The sequence below is a fragment of the Gobio gobio genome (genome assembly GCF_949357685.1).
Source record: "Gobio gobio genome assembly, chromosome: 14".
NCBI classification, from domain to species: domain Eukaryota; kingdom Metazoa; phylum Chordata; class Actinopteri; order Cypriniformes; family Gobionidae; genus Gobio; species Gobio gobio.
The window spans coordinates 23951860-23973174 of NC_137107.1; the positions used below are offsets into that span (position 1 = coordinate 23951860).

Here is a 21315-nt window from a genome sequence, read left to right on the forward strand (position 1 = left end):
CTGTTAATAAGTCGGATATATTAGGCAGCAAGTGAACATTTTGTCCTCAAAGTTAATGTGTTGGAAGCAGGGAAAATGGGCAAGCGTAAGGATTTGGGCAAGTTTGACAAGTTGGATTGTGATGGACGACTGGGTCAGAGCATCTCCAAAACTGCAGCTCTTGTGGGGTCTCGGTCTGCATTGGTCAGTTTCTATCAAAAGTGCTCCAAGGAAGGATCAGTGGGGAACCGGCGACGGTCATGGGTGGCCAAGGCTCATTGATTCATGTGGGGAGCAGGTGGCCCGTGTGGTCCGATCAAATAGACGAGCTGTAGCTCAAATAGTTAAAGAAGTTAATGCTGGTTCTGATAAAGAAGGTGTCAGAATACACAGGGCATCGCAATTTGTTGCGTATGGGGCTGCATAGCCGCATGACCAGTCAGGGTGCCTGAGCATCAGTACTGGACCACGGAGCAATGGAAGAAGGTGGCCTGGTCTGGTGAATCACGTTTTCTTTTACATCATGTGGATGGCCGGGTGCATGTGCGTCGCTTACCTGGGGAACACATGGCACCAGGATGCAGTATGGGAAGAAGCCAAGCTGGCGGAGGCAGTGTGATGCTTTGGGCAATGTTCTGCTGGGAAACCTTGGGTCCAGCCATCCATGTGGATGTTACTTTGACACGTACCACCTACCTAAGTATTGTTGCAGACCATGTACACCCTTTCATGAAAACGGTACTCCCTGGTGGCTGCGACCTCTGCACTCTGCCACAAAGCAAAAATGGTTCAGGAATGGTTTGAGGAGCACGAGTTTGAGGTGTTGACATGGCCTCCAAATTCCCCAAATCTCAATCCAATCGAGCATCTGTGGGATGTCCTGAACAAACAAGACCGATCCATGGAGGCCCCACCTCACAACTTACAGGACTTAAAGGATCTGCTGCTAACATCTTGGTGCCAGATACCACAGCACACCTTCAGGGGTCTAGTGGAATCCATGCTTCGACGGGTCAGGGCTGTTTTGGCAGCAAAATGGGGACCAACACAATATTACAAAGGTGGTGATAATATTAATATCATAATTAATTAATTGTCATAATGTTATGCCTGATTGGTGTATAAATCTAATATTAAATAAAGGCATGCCCCCTCCCCCCGCCCCCCCTCTCTTTCCTCAACTTTTCCAGTCACACTCCTGCTTACTCTTGATTACTCATGAAATTGCATGTAATTGCTCGTGATTTTCAAGTCACTTGGGATAAAAGTGTCAGCTATGTTATTATGTGTAATGCAATGAAGATCTGATGACTCCTTTCTTTTGCATTAATTTTATCTTTAGAGTACTCTTTGCCTCTAATGAGTGCTCTCTAATGAGTGCAAAGAATTTAGTATTCATGTGTTCACATTTGTGATCTTCCATTTCAGGAGTTTTCCATTTATCAGGGCAATATGACCCTTGTATTATTTCCCATATCTCTATCCTGCATCTCTCTATTCTGTCCCACATTAAAGTCTAGGGGAAAGAGTGATAGATGCATTTCCCAAAGCGGGAAGAGGAAAGGGGTTCTGAAATGCAGGAATCATCAATATGCAGCCTACATTTATGTGAATGTTTTTCCTAGAAATCCAATTCTGCAGTTTATGATAATTTACACCTTTTTATGCATTACTTTTAGATAAAGCTTGTTACATTACCAACAATGGGTCTGGGCATATGATAGTCATTTGATTGTATTCTCACTCTATCTAACTATCTCATATCTAGTGTGGAATTCAAAAGGAGCCACTTCCTGCAATGGGCGAATTATATCAACTTTGTGTTCCAGCACTAATATGTGAAGCACAAAAGCAAAGGTAAGAGATGCTATCCTCATAATATCCAGGATATTAATACCAAGATAAATCTCATGGACTGATGGCTCATGTCCCATGATAAACTCTTGGCATTCTTCTCTTTTGCCTTTTAGACTGTGTGAAATTCTTAGAATAATGCTCACAGGCATCAAAAAGAGCAATATTATTTAATTATAATAATTAATTATTTAATTATAAAACACTACCGTTCAAAAATGTAGAGTTTTTGTATGATTTTGAAAGAAGTCTCACAAGGCTGCCTTTATTTCATCAAAACAGTGAAAACAGTTATATTTTCGAATATTGTTATAACTTAAAATAACTGTTTTCTATTTTAATATATTTTAAAATGTAATTTATTCCTGTGATGGTAAAGCTGCATTTTCAGCATCATTATCAATCATGCTGATTTGATGCTGAAGAAACATTTCATTTTCAAACACTTCTCAATTTAACGCACCCTGGCTGAATAAACTAATTTCTTTAAAAAAAAAAGTACTGACCCCAAGCTTTTGAATGGTACTGCATATCTTTAGGTGTAAAATAAACATTTTCAATAGCCAGTTTTAAAAAGGCCATGGGAACAAACAATAGTATATTGCAGTAAAATACCACATGTGGCATATGTAGATCCTCTAGTAAACGAATGGTCCTCTGGGGAATCATTAATATACATCTGAATGTATATTACTGTATATTTATACACCAGTCATTTTACAATTGCTTTATGTGGTGAAGGGAGGGTTTTGAAATGACGGCAGCAAAATTCAAAGGTTCCCACACATGTAAGCAAACATTTTTATATTGTGACTGAGTTACATAACTGTCTAGCTTTATTATCTCCATCACAGAGTTTTTAAGCAACGCTCAAGAGGAATTCACTGTCATTGATTAAATGTTAACCTTGTCGCTTAAACCGGCAAGAAGTTCATAGTGATAAACAAAACTTACAATCACTTTTACTTTATTAAACAAACCTTTGTATTTATCTATATACATAGCCACAGAATTTGAGCCTTGCCTTTCTCACTAAAACCCTCACAACTCTGCAGCTAAATGTCTCGTACCCTTGGCCACAGTCCAGACAGATGAAATACGATGAGTTTATCTTTGCTACCATAACAGGAGTCGCTCAGAAAAGCTTAGATTCCATAATGGTCTGTGCCCTTCATACAAGACTGGGGGATTAATGTTGAAATACTAATGGATACCATAATATAATAACCATCTTTCTCAGCTGTCTAATTCATAAATGATGAAATAGCTCTTAAGATCATGCTAATTATTTCAGCACTTTGTCCTAAATAAACCTTTCAAGGGTGTGATGGTAAAACATACTAAACAGCCTTACAGGATTTGCACTGATGTAGAGTCATTTGTAGAAGGAGCCCTAAAATACCCTAATCCCTTTGACTAAAATACCTGTGTGTACTTTGCAACATACACTCTTAAAAATAAAGGTTTTAAAAGAAAAAAATTTGCAGAGATGTCATTAGAACCATTTTTTGGTTCCACAAAAAATCTTTCAGTGAACAGTTCTTAAAAGAACCATTTTATTCTCTTAGTGTGAAGATTATTTAACCCTTAAACGCATACCTCAGGTCTTTAGTGACCCGGGACGTCATTCACTACCCTCCGCCTCATTTTTAAAGTTAGACATCAACCTTCTTATTATTCCTCAATCAATTCATTATAAACAATATGACAAGAAAACTATTATAAAAGAATACCTGTTTTCCCATTCATTTTTTTTGTAAATAATTGTATAGGGTCGATAACTGTTACAATCCGGTTATGCAGCGTGGAAAACAGGATGCGGACTTCAAATAATCGATGGGTTTGATTCAAATGATAGTAGAATACAGCAAACAGAACATAACCAAACAACAACGTAACATAATCAAGAGTGCTGGGAAGTGAGATCAATATAAAGGGAATGCTAACAATGAAGGTCAGGTACAGGAAATCCAGGAAGAGCGGGAGATATGATGAGGGAGTGAGTTCAGATGTGAGACAGGGAGGATTCTGGGAAACGGAGTCGGGGACAGGAGTGGATTGTGATATTACCTCCTTAGATGTAACACCGGGGAGGGGGGTTGGGCGCCAGGGTGGGACTCGGACATCAGGCGGCCATGGCGGGTCAGGAGCCGTGGGCGGCCCAGGCGGATCAGGAGCCCCACCCACATGTGTCCCACCCACATGTTCCCCACCCAAATGTACTTGCCCCCCATTTATTTGGGGAGCTTCATGGGTGGTAGGAAGGGCTTGTGACATGAGACGAGTTTGTGGGCTGGAGCGGCCTTGTGGGCTGGAGCGGCCTCCAGGAGACTTGGAGCAGGCACTTGGAAGGCTGGAGCAGATTCCAGGAGACTTGGAGCGGGCACTTGGAAGGCTGGAGTAGATTCCAGGAGACTTGGAGCGGGCACTTGGAAGGTTGAAGCGGGCTCGTTGAGGACTGGATCACTCCAAAAGTTAATCAACCACCGTTCCAGTGGCTCTGGCGCGGTCGCGGCCATCTTGGCCGGAATCGAGGGCTTAGCAGTGGCCCTCCTCCTCGGCCGTTTGGTCTTTTGGGGCAGGCAGGATCACACGGGACGGCCCACTGGAGGGATAGGAGGAGGAAAATGGCTCTGGGTGAACTGACCAGGCCGTGTGTTTTTCTGAAGGGACTGGAGTGCTGGGAAGTGAGATCAATATAAAGGGAGTGCTTACAATGAAGGCCAGGTGCAGGAAATCCAGGGAGAGTGGGAGAGATGATGAGGGAGTGAGTTCCGGTGTGAGACAGGTAGGATTCTGGGACACAGAGTCCGGGACAGGACTGGATTGTGACACTAACGACCCGAGGTCTGTAACAGTGTAAGTATATATATTTTTTCTGCACAAAAATAATTGAATCTTTGATGATTGAATGAGTACAATTCATCTTTATTCCACAAGGTGGCAATGTCTGATACACAATGAAGAATTGACATTTCACTCATAGTTACCGCAGGCAGAAAACAAAAGAATAGGAAGTATCATCACTTGAAATGGCTCAGCGAAGTACTGAACACAATCAAATATTAATGTCACTTAATGGTGGATCTGGTGAAGAAGCTGTCAGCGATCAAAATATTGATTTTGAAGATGTTGAAAATGATAGTTTTGAGAATATGTTTGAGATGGTGAATATGAGCCAGATGCTGAATGTACTGGCAAATGAGCTCTGACGAGGACAGTGATGATGGTATAAAACATCTGCTCAAGCTGAACCCCTCCAAGCTCCTAAAGGTAACAACATTTGCTTTATTTTATTCTTCTGATTGTTTCTCTTATATCAGGAGAGTTTTATATTATCACTACAGGAAGAGATCAGGGTCACTAAAGACCCAAATATGTAATAATGATTGGTGAAACATCATGCATTTAAGGGTTTAATAATCTAAAGAAACTTTTTCCACTGTAAATAACCTTTAGTAGTTTAGTAGGGTGTTAACGGTTCTTCATGGAACCATAGAGGCCTATAAAGAAGTGTTATTTTTGGCTCATTGGAGAGAAAAAAAGCCTCTACACCTACAGTATGATTACAGGGACAGATTAATAAAAGGCTTATGACCTCAAAACACTTTTACCATAGTGCATGTTTGTAAACTAATACGTTTTTACATTTGCATCACATAACCAGCTCCATATGTATTGCTTTTCTGACATAGTATACTTGCTTTTTAGCTCACCTGTTACCACATTGCACTTGTGATGTGGAGTGCACTGGTACGAGTCTCGATAGTCACAATAAAAGAGCTCAAATACTTGTAGAAGCAAGCTAAAATGGCATGGTTGCTTCAGCAAATGGTTTAGTGTAGGTGGTACGTTATTTTATAGCACCTGGCGTTTAATGTCATTTGTATAACAACCAACATAATAAAATGTTGCCAAGTTCTTGTTCATCTGTTTTGGATAAAACTGAACCTGCTTTTATCACCACTCACTGGACATTTCACTTTGAAAGTGTTGCGAGATGAAACAAGGTAATAGGCCTACCATTTTGTAGAAATGTCGCCACAGGCACGTTATTATTATTATCATTTTTACATGAGCCTGGATTGCCAGGTTACTAAAATACTTCACGTCTCTGTATAAATGTAGCACAGCTTAATCATTGGATTCCCATGCAACTTTCTGTTAAAAGATGGTTAAAAGTTTGCGTCACAACAATAATTTTTTTTAACTTTTTGGTGAAATGGTGGCAAATTTGTATGAATTTGTGCAAATATATTCATGCATTTTCAATCTGTCCATACCCCCATTGAGGGCTAGTTTTAGGGGTGGACCTTTTTTTCTTCTAAAAAACCATAAGCTTTTGTTTGAATCAAATCATACAAATTCTCACGAAATCGCCAACTCGTAATGTTTTCTCATGAGATCGGATCTCACACAACGTGTTTAAAAAACAATTTTTCTATTTAGCCTTTGTTGTTAATGATTCAATATGTAATATTAATACATTGAATTGTTTGAATTGAACGACATTTTTGTGCAATAAACAATTTTATTTGGTACTGTGTTGGGCCTCAATTTGATGTCCAATTTAAAAATCTGGGTCAGCTGGTATAGATGCATTTTAATAAGCCCATTTTATGGACAAAAGTATTTTTCATCCGTATGGAAGATGAAAAAAACCTATTTGACATCTGAGATAATATAGCTTCACAGGATGCCAACTATATTACACTTCCTTCTCATGCTTTATTATTAAGCGCACTGCATAGAATTGCAAAACACCTCTAGCTTTTCTTTTTCAGTATCTTTTCACAAGGAATATTTTGGTTCATTATCTTAAAAGCAGTTCTTTATTCAAGAATGAGAACATATACTGTGGCTATAATGTAAATGTAATTCATTCAAGAGATTTATTCATAAAGAAATGCTTTCTCTGATATGGAGATATATATATACGGTCACTATGCAATTTGACAGACGCTTGCTGGCGTGCTGGGAAAAGATGGCACAGTTTTGTGTGGTGTGGCTGACAGCTCAGCATTTTCCATGCCTTCAAATCTCACCTTTCACTTCACATCACCTTATGCCATGCATCATCCAAAGTGGCGATGGTATTAAATGTAATCGCCTTAATTCACTTGGCGTGTGTTTGAGCTAATACTTGGATGGTTTTCAAGAGCTATACAGTGCCGTGGCGGGGTATTGTGTGCATGTGTGTATTTATTGCAGTGGTCACACAGCGGCCTGGCCGCTGTTTCTCCTGAGCTCAGCACTGGCGTCTGGGTGGAAATGCATCAGCCATACATTTGATGCCATCGCCTACCGACCCATCCCCAAAGGATATAACTTTGCCCTTCACATCACATGCTCTGCTGTTTCCCATTAGCCTCTGGTGAGAGTGCAGTTTAGGACTCCTGAATCTACAAGCTGTGTCTATATAATTTTGTATTGAACAATCCTTAAGGTTTGGGCTCACTTGTATGCCTCTGTAAACTCCCACAGAGTCTATGCTCTGAATTTTTAATGAAAATTCTTATTTAATTTCTTCTCAACAAGGATATTCCTGCATGACAGCAGGCTTGTTTTCTCTTTCACAGCTCCCGCTAACTGCAATTTACTTTGATTTCTGTATAAATGAGTTGACTTTCAGGGGTTTTCATCCATCTGTTTGAGTTATCTGTTTTCTGTTTTTGTTTTTTGGCGCAAGCCATTAAGTGCTTCATCACTGTCAAAGTATATTCCTGTTTGGCTGGCATTTGGAAAGAGATTGAGTTAGTGGCTAGTTTATAAAATTACAGATGATTTGCAGGAATATTTGGACACTCATGGCAGTTTTTAAAGATGAGACCTTTGCCAGTGAATGACTTTGTGCTTTCTGCAGTTCATTTGTGTTGGACCGAACAGAAGAAAATGTGTTCTAGGATAATAAATTGGTACTTGTTAAAAGAAACTTGTGGACAAGTGGCATGTGTGACATTTTTGGTATTGTATATCTGCACAGTAAGTCCTTGAGACTTATATTTGTACCTATAGCACCATGCATCAACAACCTTGATATTGTTTGCAAGTTTTCCATATTTTAAATCGCAATTGATCCTAAGAATAGAGCGGTTGGTATGCGTTGGCATGCTATCCTGTTGACATTGTGTTACATTACCTGACAGCACGCTGAGGGGCTTTTGGAGATTGTAATTTGCATGTGTCACCATGACGACAAAATAGGTGTAATATGACAAGCTATTGTGACATTTATTCTTTAAAACTAACTAGTATCTTTTACCTTCTAGCAAGTAATACAGTAGTGACAAGCATCTTTTCACAACTTACTATTCTTTAGATACTAGATAGATTGATTGATAGATTAGATAGATTGACTACTAGTAGGCCTAGTGTTGGTGAAAAGTAGGCCTAACTATTCCTCAGATCACACATTTTTGCCATTAGATTTTATTGTAACCAGCAACTAGTTACAAATGATTTTATTTTACTTGTCATTTGTAAATACTAGTCAGAATGGCTCATTTGAGCTCAATGTTATTAAGCATGTAAATAACAATTATAATACAATTGTTTATTAGTAGTTGCTACAATTTAAAAAAGTTGCTGCCATTTACAATCTATGAAAATTAATACGATCAACTTGGATGTTTAAGTCATTTCAGCTTAAATTACATTAAACCTACATTTAAAAATTGTTGAATCTCGTATAACTTACAAAAAAAGGTATTATTTATTTTGATTTTTTTTTTTGTTAAAGCAATGTAAAAACACATGTTGTCATTAATTATTATTAGCCTAATCATATTTTTTTACAGTGTACTAGGAAAATGTAAGTTTAAATGGTTGGTATAAAGCTGGAAATTAGTCATCTGGGAGATAAAGAGACCTCCAGCAACATTTGTAGTGAAAAAATAACTTTGTAAATCTATCAAAATATGTCAACATATTTTAGCTTTCAACATCTAAACTACACCATAGAATTTAATGGCACATATGGCTGGCAAAGGAAAAAGTAAGAATGACTAATAAAATAGATATTGTTTAAAGGGGTGGTAAAACACATTCTTTTGAAGGCTTGACTGTGTTTGTGGGGTGCACTGTAACATGTGTTCATGCTTCGTTTAAAAAAAAAAGCCTTATTTTTCATATATTTGACCTTTATTCTACACTGCTCTGTCCCTCCTTGTAAAACGGTCTGATGCTTTCCGGGTTGTATGAAGCCAGTCCCTCAAAAATACGCGATGGGCTCTGATTGGTTAGCCGGCCCAGTGTGTTGTGATTCGCTAACCGCCTAGTGCACGTTTGTCGGAAACGTCACGCCCCTTACCGGAGGCTGTGCTTTGGTCAGTTTTAGAAACAACGGCGTCAATAAAACCATATGAGCCCGAATCAGACCCAGAACATTTGAGTGAAGATGATCGAGCAGAACCTGTTCATTCCTCAAGAGTAAAGACTGCGGGTCTATAGTGATCGCTACTGAATGGCACTTTTACTTTTGTATTTTTAGAACGATTATAGCCAAATATCTGTCGCAAGAACTAACCCAAAACGAACACTAAGCACTGGCTTTAACTAGTAAGTTAGCCAAATCACACACAGAACCATGTTTAGCATGCCTGTAGATAAACAATACATAAAAGCTCTAATCAAAGAATCATTTACACTAAGTTAATGTCAGGTTCGCTGTTGAGATTTTAACGTTAGTGTTTGTAACGTTAGGTGTTCGTCGGATAACGTTAAGTATGAATGAGCATTTAACAGACTGGTTTGCAGAACAGCTTTGTCATCTGTTTACTTCCTTGCTACAACCTATTACAGGAAAACACATCAATGAAAAATAAATCAGACTTACAGGTTGTGGCCCGTAAACAGCTTCTGTTTGTAAATCCAGCTTTCAGGACAAGCTGTTGTGCATATCCTGTATTGAACTTGCGAAGTTTGTGGAAGTTTGTGTTGTCCTCCGTGAAATGTGCAGCGCGCGCGTCGTGCATCCACGCACCGGCAGTGTTTTTTTCACGCAGCTGACGTTGTGCAAATCTGGCATTGAAATCGCGAAGACGGTGGATGTTTTCCTCTGTTGGATGTGCTGCAGGGAGCCCTGCGCGCGCCTGATTCCCCGCTGACTCAAACACACGTGCATATAACATGCTGTATGTTAAACGCTCTGCAACGCACCCCCATCCCAAGGAAGGCTGAACAGAGCAAGTACCCCAGACCTGCAATCCGGATGAAAATAACAGCGTTTCCTCGGCATCGCGGCAACAACACTCCAGCCTACTATACCACAACAGCGCCGCGATACAAAATGGCCTCACCCCCCCTTATTTAATATTCTCGGAGGAGGGGTTTATGTAAATATTGAGCCTGTTGATGTCACCAACCCTGGAGGAATGTGTGTAGTCGCCTGCTGGCCGTTTGCTGTAGTTCTTAGAAACTGATTTCTTTAAAAGCAAATATCTCCCTTTGCTTTAAACTTTGAACGTTGTAACTTTGCAGATGTTGTTTATGCTCAAGCAGCAACATTACACGTTAGCTAAAGTTAGAATAGTGAAATCGTGGTTTACCACCCCTTTAAATTATGAAACTGAAAAGGGCTCTATTGGATTACTTAGCAAAAATAAGTATTGGTATAAAAAAATAGATGCTAGTAAAAGTAAAGGTTTTAAGGATTGAAAATTACAACGGCTTGCCATATGTGTAGCTACAGGTTAATAGGCCGTGAAGATGTAGACCTTTGCCAGGTCTAGTCTCCTCTCCATAGGGGAGGGGGTTTAGTGAATGCAGGAGTGGTCAGAGGCAGTGCGGGAACACCAGGAGAGACACTGCGGAGAAGTCAGCCAACCAAGTTTGTGGACACGCACATATTCAACTGGACGTTCTACAACCTTTACAGTTATGGACTTTTCCTATTTCACGCTTGTTGCGCAACAGAACGTACGGATACTTTGAATTAGTCATTTTCATGTCTGCCTTTTTTCTGGAATAGCTACCGAAATAACAATTTGCGCATTTGAAGGTGAAAACTGCTCTTACTTTGGCATGGAGGTACTGCAGAGGCAAGATGAGTTCTGATACAGATCATTCCGTGAACTTCTTGAACAATGCTTCCTCCGAACTGTCCGACGTGTCCAATTCGAGCTCCGCGGGAAACGGGACCGAACCGAGCTCGTTCAGCCTCAGCCGCGCGCTTCCACTGGGCATGGTTCTGGGCGCTTTTATTGTGTTTGCTATCGTGGGCAACATTCTCGTTATTCTCTCCGTAGTGTGCAATAGGCACCTGCGCATCCCAACCAACTACTTCATCATCAATTTAGCCATAGCAGACCTGTTGCTGAGCACAACTGTCCTGCCGGTGTCTGCCACACGTGAAATTCTCAACTACTGGGTGTTCGGGAGGATTTTCTGTGACATCTGGGCTGCGGTGGATGTGCTGTGCTGCACCGCGTCCATCATGAGCCTGTGCGTGATCTCCATAGACCGCTACATTGGGGTGCGTTACCCGCTGCAGTACCCGAGCATTGTGACCGAGAAAAGGGCGCTCTTGGCCATGCTGGGTATTTGGGTTCTTGCCTTTGTCATCTCCATAGGACCTCTGCTCGGGTGGAAAGAGCCTCCTTCAGAGGATGACACTGTGTGTGTCATCACAGAGGAGCCGTTTTACGCGCTTTTCTCCTCGCTCGGCTCCTTCTACATTCCTTTAGCGGTGATTCTGGCCATGTACTTCCGCGTGTATATAGTTGCCAAAAGAACCACGAAAAACCTCGAGGCCGGAGTGATGAAGGAGCACATGGACTCCAATGAGCTGACGCTTCGGATCCATTATAAAGGCTCTCAGACGCAGGACGACTGCAGCAAAGGCCACATGAGGAGCTCGCTGACAGTCAAATTACTTAAGTTTTCCAGAGAAAAGAAAGCTGCTAAAACGCTTGGTGTTGTAGTGGGCATGTTCATTCTGTGCTGGTTACCATTTTTCCTCGCTCTACCCATCGGTACGTATGTTTTATTAGTTTGCCTACAACCAAAAAACAAATGACAAACTTTTAATGCCCTCACACACCATCTTCACAAGTTCCATTGTCAACAAATTAAATGTTTCACTTAATTGAAACATTGAATTTTGTAAATGGTATATTTGTGATGGAGAATAGGTAAAAGTTTTATTATTTCAGCCTGTGAATTTTATGTGGTGCTACGATTATATTTTTTTATGTGGTGCTACTATGGTGCTATATTAAATTAATATTTAATATAATTTGAATGTGAAAATGGCAGGCACTGTTACTTTTACCTAAACTTTAAACAGTTTTAAGTATCAACAAGTGACAAGTTTGCTGAAACGTATATGCTTTTTTTTTGTCGATGAAAATTAGGTCCATGTCCCTGTTTGAAAACAATGTTTTTAGAACATGGTCTTCTTTGTTGAGACACCAGGCTGATCAAGGTTTAGTGGGACCTATAGAAATCAGATTTTTTTCGTTTTTAAATGGCAGCAAACATATAACTTCAATTCTATTCACATTTATTTGTATAGCACTTTTCACAATACACAATACAGGGGACTGTGTCCAGGTTATGTAATCTCAGAAATGTACATATACAAATCATGCAGTTAGCTAATTACTTAGCCTATTGATGTTATGAATACACATTAACAAAATTATTTAGATTATAGAAAATGTAGCATAGGTTAAAATTGGCTAGAATCTGCTCCACCTTCCACATTTAAATCTCTGCATAGCAACATTCAGTCATTATGCATATTCATCCTAATTATATTTCTAATCACCAAACCATTCTTGCATTACATATTTCATACACAAGTATTATTGTTGTGGCATAAAGGACTCCAGGACGTACGGTTAGAGACAGTCTGCCCCATTATTTCATTAGTGCATGATAAGAGATAAAGTTCAACCTAGTTGGGCAAATGAGAGACCCATGTGACATTACCACAATAATTTGATTTTTATAAATATTTGTAGCAGCGTGTCTTCTATGGAGTTTATCTCCAATTACAGCCGTTCCTGAGGTGGATGAATAACAGTTGAATGCATGCAGCATATTCTGTCGGCTGTAGAACCATGTCATGTAGATGTATTACACATTATCACACTTTTCGAGAGGTAATATGGATTATGTAAATATTTCTAGGGCCTTATTTAGACCTTTCTTACTCTTTCATTGTGGCACTTTGCTGGTTTTGCTCCCTGCATTGCAAATTACCATATGTTGTAAAATAGCATATTATATTTTAAATGATATAATTATAGTTTATTTTGTTTTAGTAGTTACTAATAAAACGTGCAATGGTATTATCATACAGTTGAATGAACAGTTGCACAGTCACATTGCTATTGGTATGATTTAAAATAATCATAGGCAGTAATTTTGCAGATTGAATGTCAAGATAGTGCCACTTCTGACACTTTAGAATGTGATCATGTTGCCAGGAAAAACTACACGTCTCTAGCTCAAACGTTTCATTGGTTTGAACTCTTAGTCAAAAATGTCTGTTAACCGACATTTGTCCATTAGTCCAAAATGTTAACTGTTAAAGTTCAATACTGTTTACTCACGGAAAAGAATAGTGTTGAGTTATGTCATGCACAAGAGCCAGTGGAACAGATGCAGAAGGTTAATTGCAAGGGCACAATTCATGACCTCACTTTAAATTTGTTTATTTTGCAATATATTCTAATCAATGACAATGTATGAAGCCTCGACTCGTGTGCTGGTCTGAATTCAATACGAGGTCTGTCATATTAACCTGATGTGAGGTCATTTAATTCAGCAATGGATGAGTTACTCTGAAGCTTGCTGAGGTCTCCTGGTGGAATGCACTGGAGATGCCAATGTCTTCAGAGCTCTCTCATTCCCAGGCTCATTCCCTACTTGAACCCAGAATTTTCTGATGAGGTGTGGGAATATTGAAGAGGTACCATTCCCACCACAGAAAAATCTGGTCAAAATTGAATCACTCCTATATTCACTTTATGACCCGTAAGTTCAGCTCCCAGTGACCTTCTAAGCGTCATATTAGCAGATGGGCCGATATGTTTTTCCTGCAAATGAGGAAATATTTTGAAGGGAAATATATTCCATGTGTTTGACCTTGAGGAGTTAACTTCCCTTCTTTGAGTGGCCTTTGTTTTCATATTCCATGTTATTAATATCGAAGTGAACTGCCTGGTATATGAGAAGATTGTCATTTCTGGTTGCGTTGCATCAATATTTGGTCATGATGATTAATTCGTGACTCTCTCATTTTTAATCAAGATATCCTTTATGTTTTATTTCCACAAATACTCTGTTGGGTGTTGCTTTAGCTCAAAAGGCTTGCAAACATTATGTTGCAGAATAACTACATTTCTTTTCTTAATGGCAGAGTGAATACTGAATACAGATTATTGAAAAAAATCAATGAGCACTTTGCCACTAGGCCACATGAGAGTTTATCCATCAAGTAATGTTTTCTCAAAGCAGTATGTACCATTTTGGGCAATGATTTCTAAAGTCTTTAATTAATCACAAATTAACTAAATACCCAACAAACCTTTCAAGTGCAGCAAGGTTCCTCACAATGCCAGCTGGATATAAGAACTGAAAACACTTGCTTAAAGGGATAGTTATCCCAAAAATTCATTATAAGTCATTAATTACTCACCCTCATGTCGTTCCAAACCCATAAGACTTTCGTTCATCTTCGGAGCACAAATGAAGATCTTTTTGATGAAATCTGAGAGATATCTGTCCCTCCATTGAGAGCCACACAACTACAACATTGACACTTCAAAAAGTTCATAAAGCAAGCGGTTTAGTCCAAATGTTCCGAAGAGACATGATCTCTTTATATGATGAACAGCTTGAATTTAGGCTTTTATTCACATATAAACATTGATTAACTCGGACGGTCAAGCATGTTCACGTGCAAGAACCAAAGTGGTTCATTCTCATGTTACACAGCCCGTTGGAACTTCTGCAGGAACCAATGAGGTTAATTCTCAAGTTACACAGCACATTTGAGCTTCCGCAAGAACCAATGAGGTTCATTCTCATGTTACACAGCACATTTGAGCTTCCGCAAGAACCAATGAGGTTCATTCTCATGTTACACAGCCCGTTGGAACTTCTGCAAGAACCAATGAGGTTCATTCTCATGTTACACCGCACATTTGAGCTTCCGCAAGAACCAATGAGGTTCATTCTCATGTTACACCGCACATTTGAGCTTCCGCAAGAACCAATGAGGTTCATTCTCATGTTACACAGCACATTTGAGCTTCAGCAAGAACCAATGAGGTTCAGTCTCATGTTACGCTCACATTTGAGCTTCAGCAAGAACCAATGAGGTTAATTCTCATGATGATGTTTCAGCAACAAAGTTCAGGAGGAGCACGTTCAAATGATCTAACTAATCATCATATCATTCCAACCAGCTGTCAGCAATCAGTAATCAACATGTCTACCCAATCAGCACAAGTGGAGGATCATATAAATACCCAGTCAACTTACCCATGTTCCTCGACAAGTTTTGCAGCATTTGACCCCATCTTCCTCACACTCACCTGGTTACTTCCTAAACCAGACATACGGGGGGAGTACTCTGGGTTTGGGCCAAATACCGAGCTCGGAGCCCTCTCCTCGGACAGCACGCCAAATACGCATACCATTCATTCTATCTGACTTATTTGTAAGTGTGAACTCGTGAATTACACAGGACATTTGAGCTTCAGCAAGAACCAATGAGGTTCATTCTCGTGTTACGCAACACGTTTGGGCTTCTGCAAGAACCAATGAGGTTCATTCTCCAGTGTAATGCAGTACTTTTGAGCTTCCGCAGGAACCAATGGGGTTCATTCTTGTGTTTTATGCAGTACTTTTGAGCTTCTGCAAGTACCAATGAGGTTCATTCTCGTGTGTTACGCAGCACATGTGAGCTTCCCCAAGAACCAATGAGATTTATTCTCATGTGTGAAGCAGGTTCGATTGAGCTTCTGTTTATGTCTGGTGATCAATGTTTTTATCTAAAAGCCTAAATTAAATCCGTTAACCATATAAAGTGATCGAGTCGCTTCAGAAAGTTTGGACTCAACTGCTCAATTCATATGGAATAGTTTTACAATCTCCTCATAAACTTTTTGAAGCGTCAACGTGCGTAGCTGTCAATGGAGGGATAGAAAGCTCTTAGATTTCATTTGAGAAAAAATTGTGTTGCGAAGATGAATGACAGTCTTACGGGTTTGGAACGACATTAGGGTGAGTAATTAATGACAGAATTTTATTTTCTTTTTTTGGTAAACTGTCCCTTTAAAAAAAACTATTTTGCTGTAAGATTGTTTGTTGACTTCTTATAGTGCAGATTGTCTTAATTTATAGGCGCTCTGGCTTAGAGATGTCTGAGTGACGTGATTTAGAGAAGAACTAGGCGAGAACATCTTAGCTTAATGGAATAATTCACTAACTGGCAGAGACAGAAGCTGACTGGAGGGCTAGGCTTCACACCTGTGGCTCTTCTTGAAGTATGGTAATGAACCCAAAGAAAAAGTGTAAAAAAATGTAAAACATATATAATCTTTCAGATTAACTGAGTTATGTCTTGTTGACTTATTTTGTCTAATTAGTAAGATCAGACCAGAGTTGAAGCAGACGAGAACCAAAAATGGAGTATGGGCTGCGCACCAGGCATTTCCACAAGAGTGAAAAAGTGGTGAATTCCTCAGGGGAATAGGGAGTTGGTAAACTCATTAGCGGAGATGAGCTACAGTCAGAGTCTGTAAAAGCATGATGGATCTGTGTGACCTTTTTTTAACGTTTTGGAGAGTGAGGGAGTAAAACCTGAGAAGAATTTCCATTTTGAAAATGGCACCTCTAGAAGAGCCAGATTCTTTTGGTTGTTGCTTTAAATAGATAGCTGGTTGAGTAAAATTGTGAAAGCACTATAAATCTTCCTCATAATATTTTGGAATTTAATAACCCTAGATAACAGTTTTAATAAAAGCTTACAGAGTGCACAGCAAAGAACAGGTTATTCAAATTATGCTCTTTATGGCAGGATGAGAGTGTTCGAAGTTGAGTTGCGTTTTAGGACCAAATTAATGATAGAGGCCGACAGGTTTAATCTCATGAAACCAGAATTTTTTTAATTTAAAATTATAATACTGTTTATATATCATAATATTATATGTATATCTCATATATGGATTTATATAGAGAGATATTTAAAATTGACAATTTTATGACAATTACGTTTTTCCACCCTTCATTATCAAAATGCAAAACAATAATAATCATTTAAAAAGATCCCATTATTAGTGTAAAGTAAAAAAATAAAATAAATCTAATGCATTGCACATATTGTGATAGTGTTTGTTGTACCGTTGATGCTGATTTTAAGGAAACAGAACAATGGGAATTACAGGGGGGGGGGGGGGGGGGGTCAAGTATAATATCACATAACGTTAATGAGAATTAAGGATATATTCATTGTCAAGAAGATTAAAAGATTAACAAAAAAAATCCTTTAAGTTCTTTAAGGTAATGCTGCTGATTTAACCTTGAATGTGATGGAAGAAAGACCCTGGTTGCGTTTCTGATGGTAGTACATGTGAGTTGATAAAGTCTGCCATCTATTGGTGACAGATGAAAAAGCCTACTAATGGAGATTGTTCACAAAAATGACCTCTCATTTCCTCTATTTTTAGGGTCATTTAACACCAGCTTACGACCACCTGAAACATTCTTTAAAGTGATCTTCTGGCTGGGCTACTTCAACAGCTGCCTGAACCCCATTATTTACCCCTGTTACAGCCGTGAGTTCAAGCAGGCCTTCATTCGGATCCTCCGGTGCCAGTGTCAGCAGAGGAAACAACAGGGCTGGAAGGCGTACAACTACCGCGTCCAGACGGGCTCGGCCATCCAGGTCTACACAGACACCAGCTCCATTTGCTTGAATGGCAGTCAGCAGACCCTGGCCCCAACGCACCCCAGCCCAACATTATTCAGCAGAGTCGTGGGCTCTCGTCCAGCATCAGGCCTTCTTCCAGGCTGGGGACCCTGTACCTCCTCTTCCTCTTCCTCCCTATCTGGGAGCCCTTATCCTGGTATGAAGAGATCCAGCTCTAGGGCATTGAGTCCCTGCAAATCTAACAGGATGGATTTGCTGTTCCCCAGTGGGCCCCATTCCAAAGGACCTCAGCATGCCAATGGACAAAATGGGAAGCGAGACACAGAGCATGAGGAAATATCTAGAAACACACCTGAGACTACTATCTAGCTTGGTGTCAAGAGTGACTTACATGCCAGTTCAGTGACTTTCATCTTTCAGTTCTTTGAATCTGATACATTATTGTAGATGTGAAATACACTGGGCATCTTGTCATGCATGTCTACATTGTTTCATTTGAGAGTTGCAGTAGCTATGTAAGGGTAATGTACAGTCAGCTGGTAATTATTGCAAAATAAACCCCAACAAGGTGATCAGGATGCAGATGTGAATAAGTAAATAAATACTTTGACGTGATTTGAGTTTTATCATTTGATCTGCTTATTGTCTTAAAGCTTCCGCTAACAAAACATAGTCGATTGCAATGCACAAATCAATTCTCCTAGCAACAAGGCTGCAATAATATTACAGTACTATATTAACTAAAGTCCTCTGAGGTCATTTTCGCCACAAATCGGCAGCTAAGATGCAAGATGGCAGCAGTTGCGTTTGTGTAAAACATTGTGACATGAAATAATGGCGGTTTTACACTGAGCAGTCTGACCCCATTGCCATGCATGACAGTGAATATAGAGGGCATTAGTGCCCACCCACTTTTTTAGCAGCCTTGGTTCCAGAAGTATTTTTCCTTCTATTTTTCCATATATTTATATTTAATATTTTTTAAATGTCTAAAAAGTTATACTTATAAGCCATGAACCAAACCAACCGACTATTAGGTGAATCACAACATTACAAACTTTGATTTGATGAACATTTATTGCAAAACATGCATATGGATAATCAGTGTTGTGGAAAGTTACTTTTAAAAGTAATACATTACAATATTGCGTTACTTTTTATGGAAAGTAATGTCACGTTACTTTTGTGTTACTTTTTCACACCTGTGCTGGACTTGGTTGTGTGTTTTTTAATAACAAAACAACAACATTTCTATTTTTGGCTAATTTAAAGGCCCTTTCACACCAAAAGTTCAACACGCTTCAGCAATAAAAACTAAAAAATTAAACCCAAATGTGATGTTTAACTAAAGTCATTTTTGCTTATTAGTATAGTTGAATTGGATCATCAAATAAAGTGAGATTAAATACATTTCTCTCAACATGCGGAGAAGAGATGTGTTAGTCAATACATGGGAAAAAAACAAAGTAAATTGCGTTTCTTATTTGAAAAAGTAACTCAGATATGTTGTAAATTTAAAAGTAATATATTACTTTACCTGTTACTTGAAAAAAGTAATCTGATTACGTAACGCGCATTACGTAATCTCTGTAAATTCTTAAACTCTTTTAGTTTTAGAGTTTAGAGAGATTGACTACATCACGTCATTCGCAGGGCTTCATGGGAGTGGGCGGGCATAAAGAGTTGTTTTGGCACGCTTTGCTTGTTTAGATTCTCTGATTGGTGGATATGTCTTTGCAGAATACAGTAGTTTTTCACCCGGAATTGCACGATGAATTGAAAAAATACATTGAAATCATGAAGGCTGTTTGCGTCATCAAACACATATCATTGATGAACACCTCGTAGCTCACAGTCTGCCTTTAAAAATCAATGAATGGAGAAAATGAATTGGGTTTTTACTTCCAGAACCCAGCGGTTGCACTCTATAAGTGAATAATGAATATAAAAAATGACTGCTAGATGTACACGGTTAATTATTGCAGAAATACGTCATTACAATCTGGAAATCTGGGGTTATTTGATATACCAAAATTTGCCTTTTAACATTCATATTGTGTATTATTGTGTTGTGTTTTAGATTTATTATAAAGAGCCTATATTTGGCCTGTTTGATTGTAGTGGCTATGATAGTAACGTTTGCATGAATAAAGGGATCAGTTCTGCACCTGGATGTGCACAGCTGTGAGCAGCACTGATAAAACTCGGTACGACTTGCTCACTGGTCTGTTCACCTACGTTATTTATATCCCTTTTTGATCTTCATGTTATTCAGGTTGTGCCAGTTTTATAATAATGCTTATCGGCCTGGTCAAGATTATTCTGTTAGAGATAAACCCATGACGCCTTGTGATCTCCAGTTCAATAGGTGAAGCTTTTGGGATGTCAGGTGTATAAACTGGTTTTGCTTTTGGGTCATTACAGCACACTTTTTAACAAATGAATGGATGGCTGAACAATTCAAGGCACAAACCTATTGTATGTGCTCCCAACCAGCAAATTGGATTCTTTCAAGGTGTAAATGTGTTAAACAACAAGACTTTTTACTTAATAGGAAAATATGCTCATTTATCATTCGATTTCAACCATTCAGTGTATAAAATAAAGTAGAAATATATAAAAGACAAATATCTTTCAATTTAATTCAGCCTTATTGTTTTTAAAGGAAACATGAGTGCATCATTAGCGAACAGAAAATTCTCCTGGTATGTTTTTCTCCTTCACTCTTGTACATTTTATTTATTTACTAAGTGGACCATATACAATGTGTTACCTAAAGTGTTATATTATGTGCTATAGTACATAAAGACATATTTTTCTTTCAAGACAAGTGCATAATGAAGATATATATTTTATTTGTGAAGGTCACCGTGATTTTGTAATTTGTGTTCTATTAAACAAAAAAACATGTAAGTCTATTAGTGTCTGCTCAACATAAAAGATTTAAGCTGATACCTTAAGCTAAATGCAAAATACATTAAAGGATGTGAATTGGGGTGTTTCAAAGTGCCCTGTTGTATCTGTGATTGTGATATTTGCATGGACAACATATATGTAAAGAGAAAGTAAAGCATATTTTATGAGATAAAGAGGACAGTAACAACAAAGTAATTATCATGCTAATTCAGACTGTAATAGCAAAAGTCACTACAATGTTAGAAAGTTAATCTGGTTTCAGTTTGTATGTTGTTAGGTGATGTGACTTTATTTTGATGACTTTGAGGCTCTACATTTTTCTTAAACCATTCATGCAATAACTGGATCCATGCTATGCTATGCATAAACAATTATTGAAATAGCCAGTTTATGCAATGCCTTACAAAGCCAGGACAACTTGGAGCAGCTTTTTTAAGTGAAGCAGTAAAATGCATCGCATTGATTACATCTGTGATGGCTGCCAAAATTCACATTAGCTTTTTCAGGCATTTGTGCAATCTTGCATAATTTGTTACTTAAAGGGTTAGTTCACCCAAAAATGAAAATAATGAAATGTATTACTCACCCTCATGCCGTTCCACACCCGTAAGACCTCCGTTCATCTTCGGAACGCAAATTAAGATCTTTTTGTTGAAATCCGAAGGCTCAGTGAGGCCTGC

The 21315-nt window shown here is 38.8% G+C and overlaps 1 protein-coding gene across 1 annotated transcript; it reads left to right on the plus strand.

The window, feature by feature from the left end:
* Positions 1 to 10628: 10628 nt before the first annotated feature.
* Positions 10629 to 20614, plus strand: adra1ba (adrenoceptor alpha 1Ba). Its single transcript, XM_079836020.1, has 2 exons — positions 10629 to 11804; positions 17517 to 20614. The coding sequence occupies exons 1-2, from the start codon at positions 10877 to 10879 to the stop codon at positions 18086 to 18088; spliced, it is 1500 nt and encodes a 499-aa protein (XP_079692146.1). The 5' UTR covers positions 10629 to 10876; the 3' UTR covers positions 18089 to 20614.
* The last annotated feature ends 701 nt before the right edge of the window (positions 20615 to 21315 follow it).

Bases quoted from the DNA above. Each gene is read 5' to 3' on its own strand.
- adra1ba (XM_079836020.1), top strand. From the start codon at position 10,877: ATGAGTTCTGATACAGATCATTCCGTGAACTTCTTGAACAATGCTTCC. The intron at 11,805-17,516 runs GTACGTATGTTT...CTCTATTTTTAG, and splicing joins TTTCCTCGCTCTACCCATCG to GGTCATTTAACACCAGCTTA.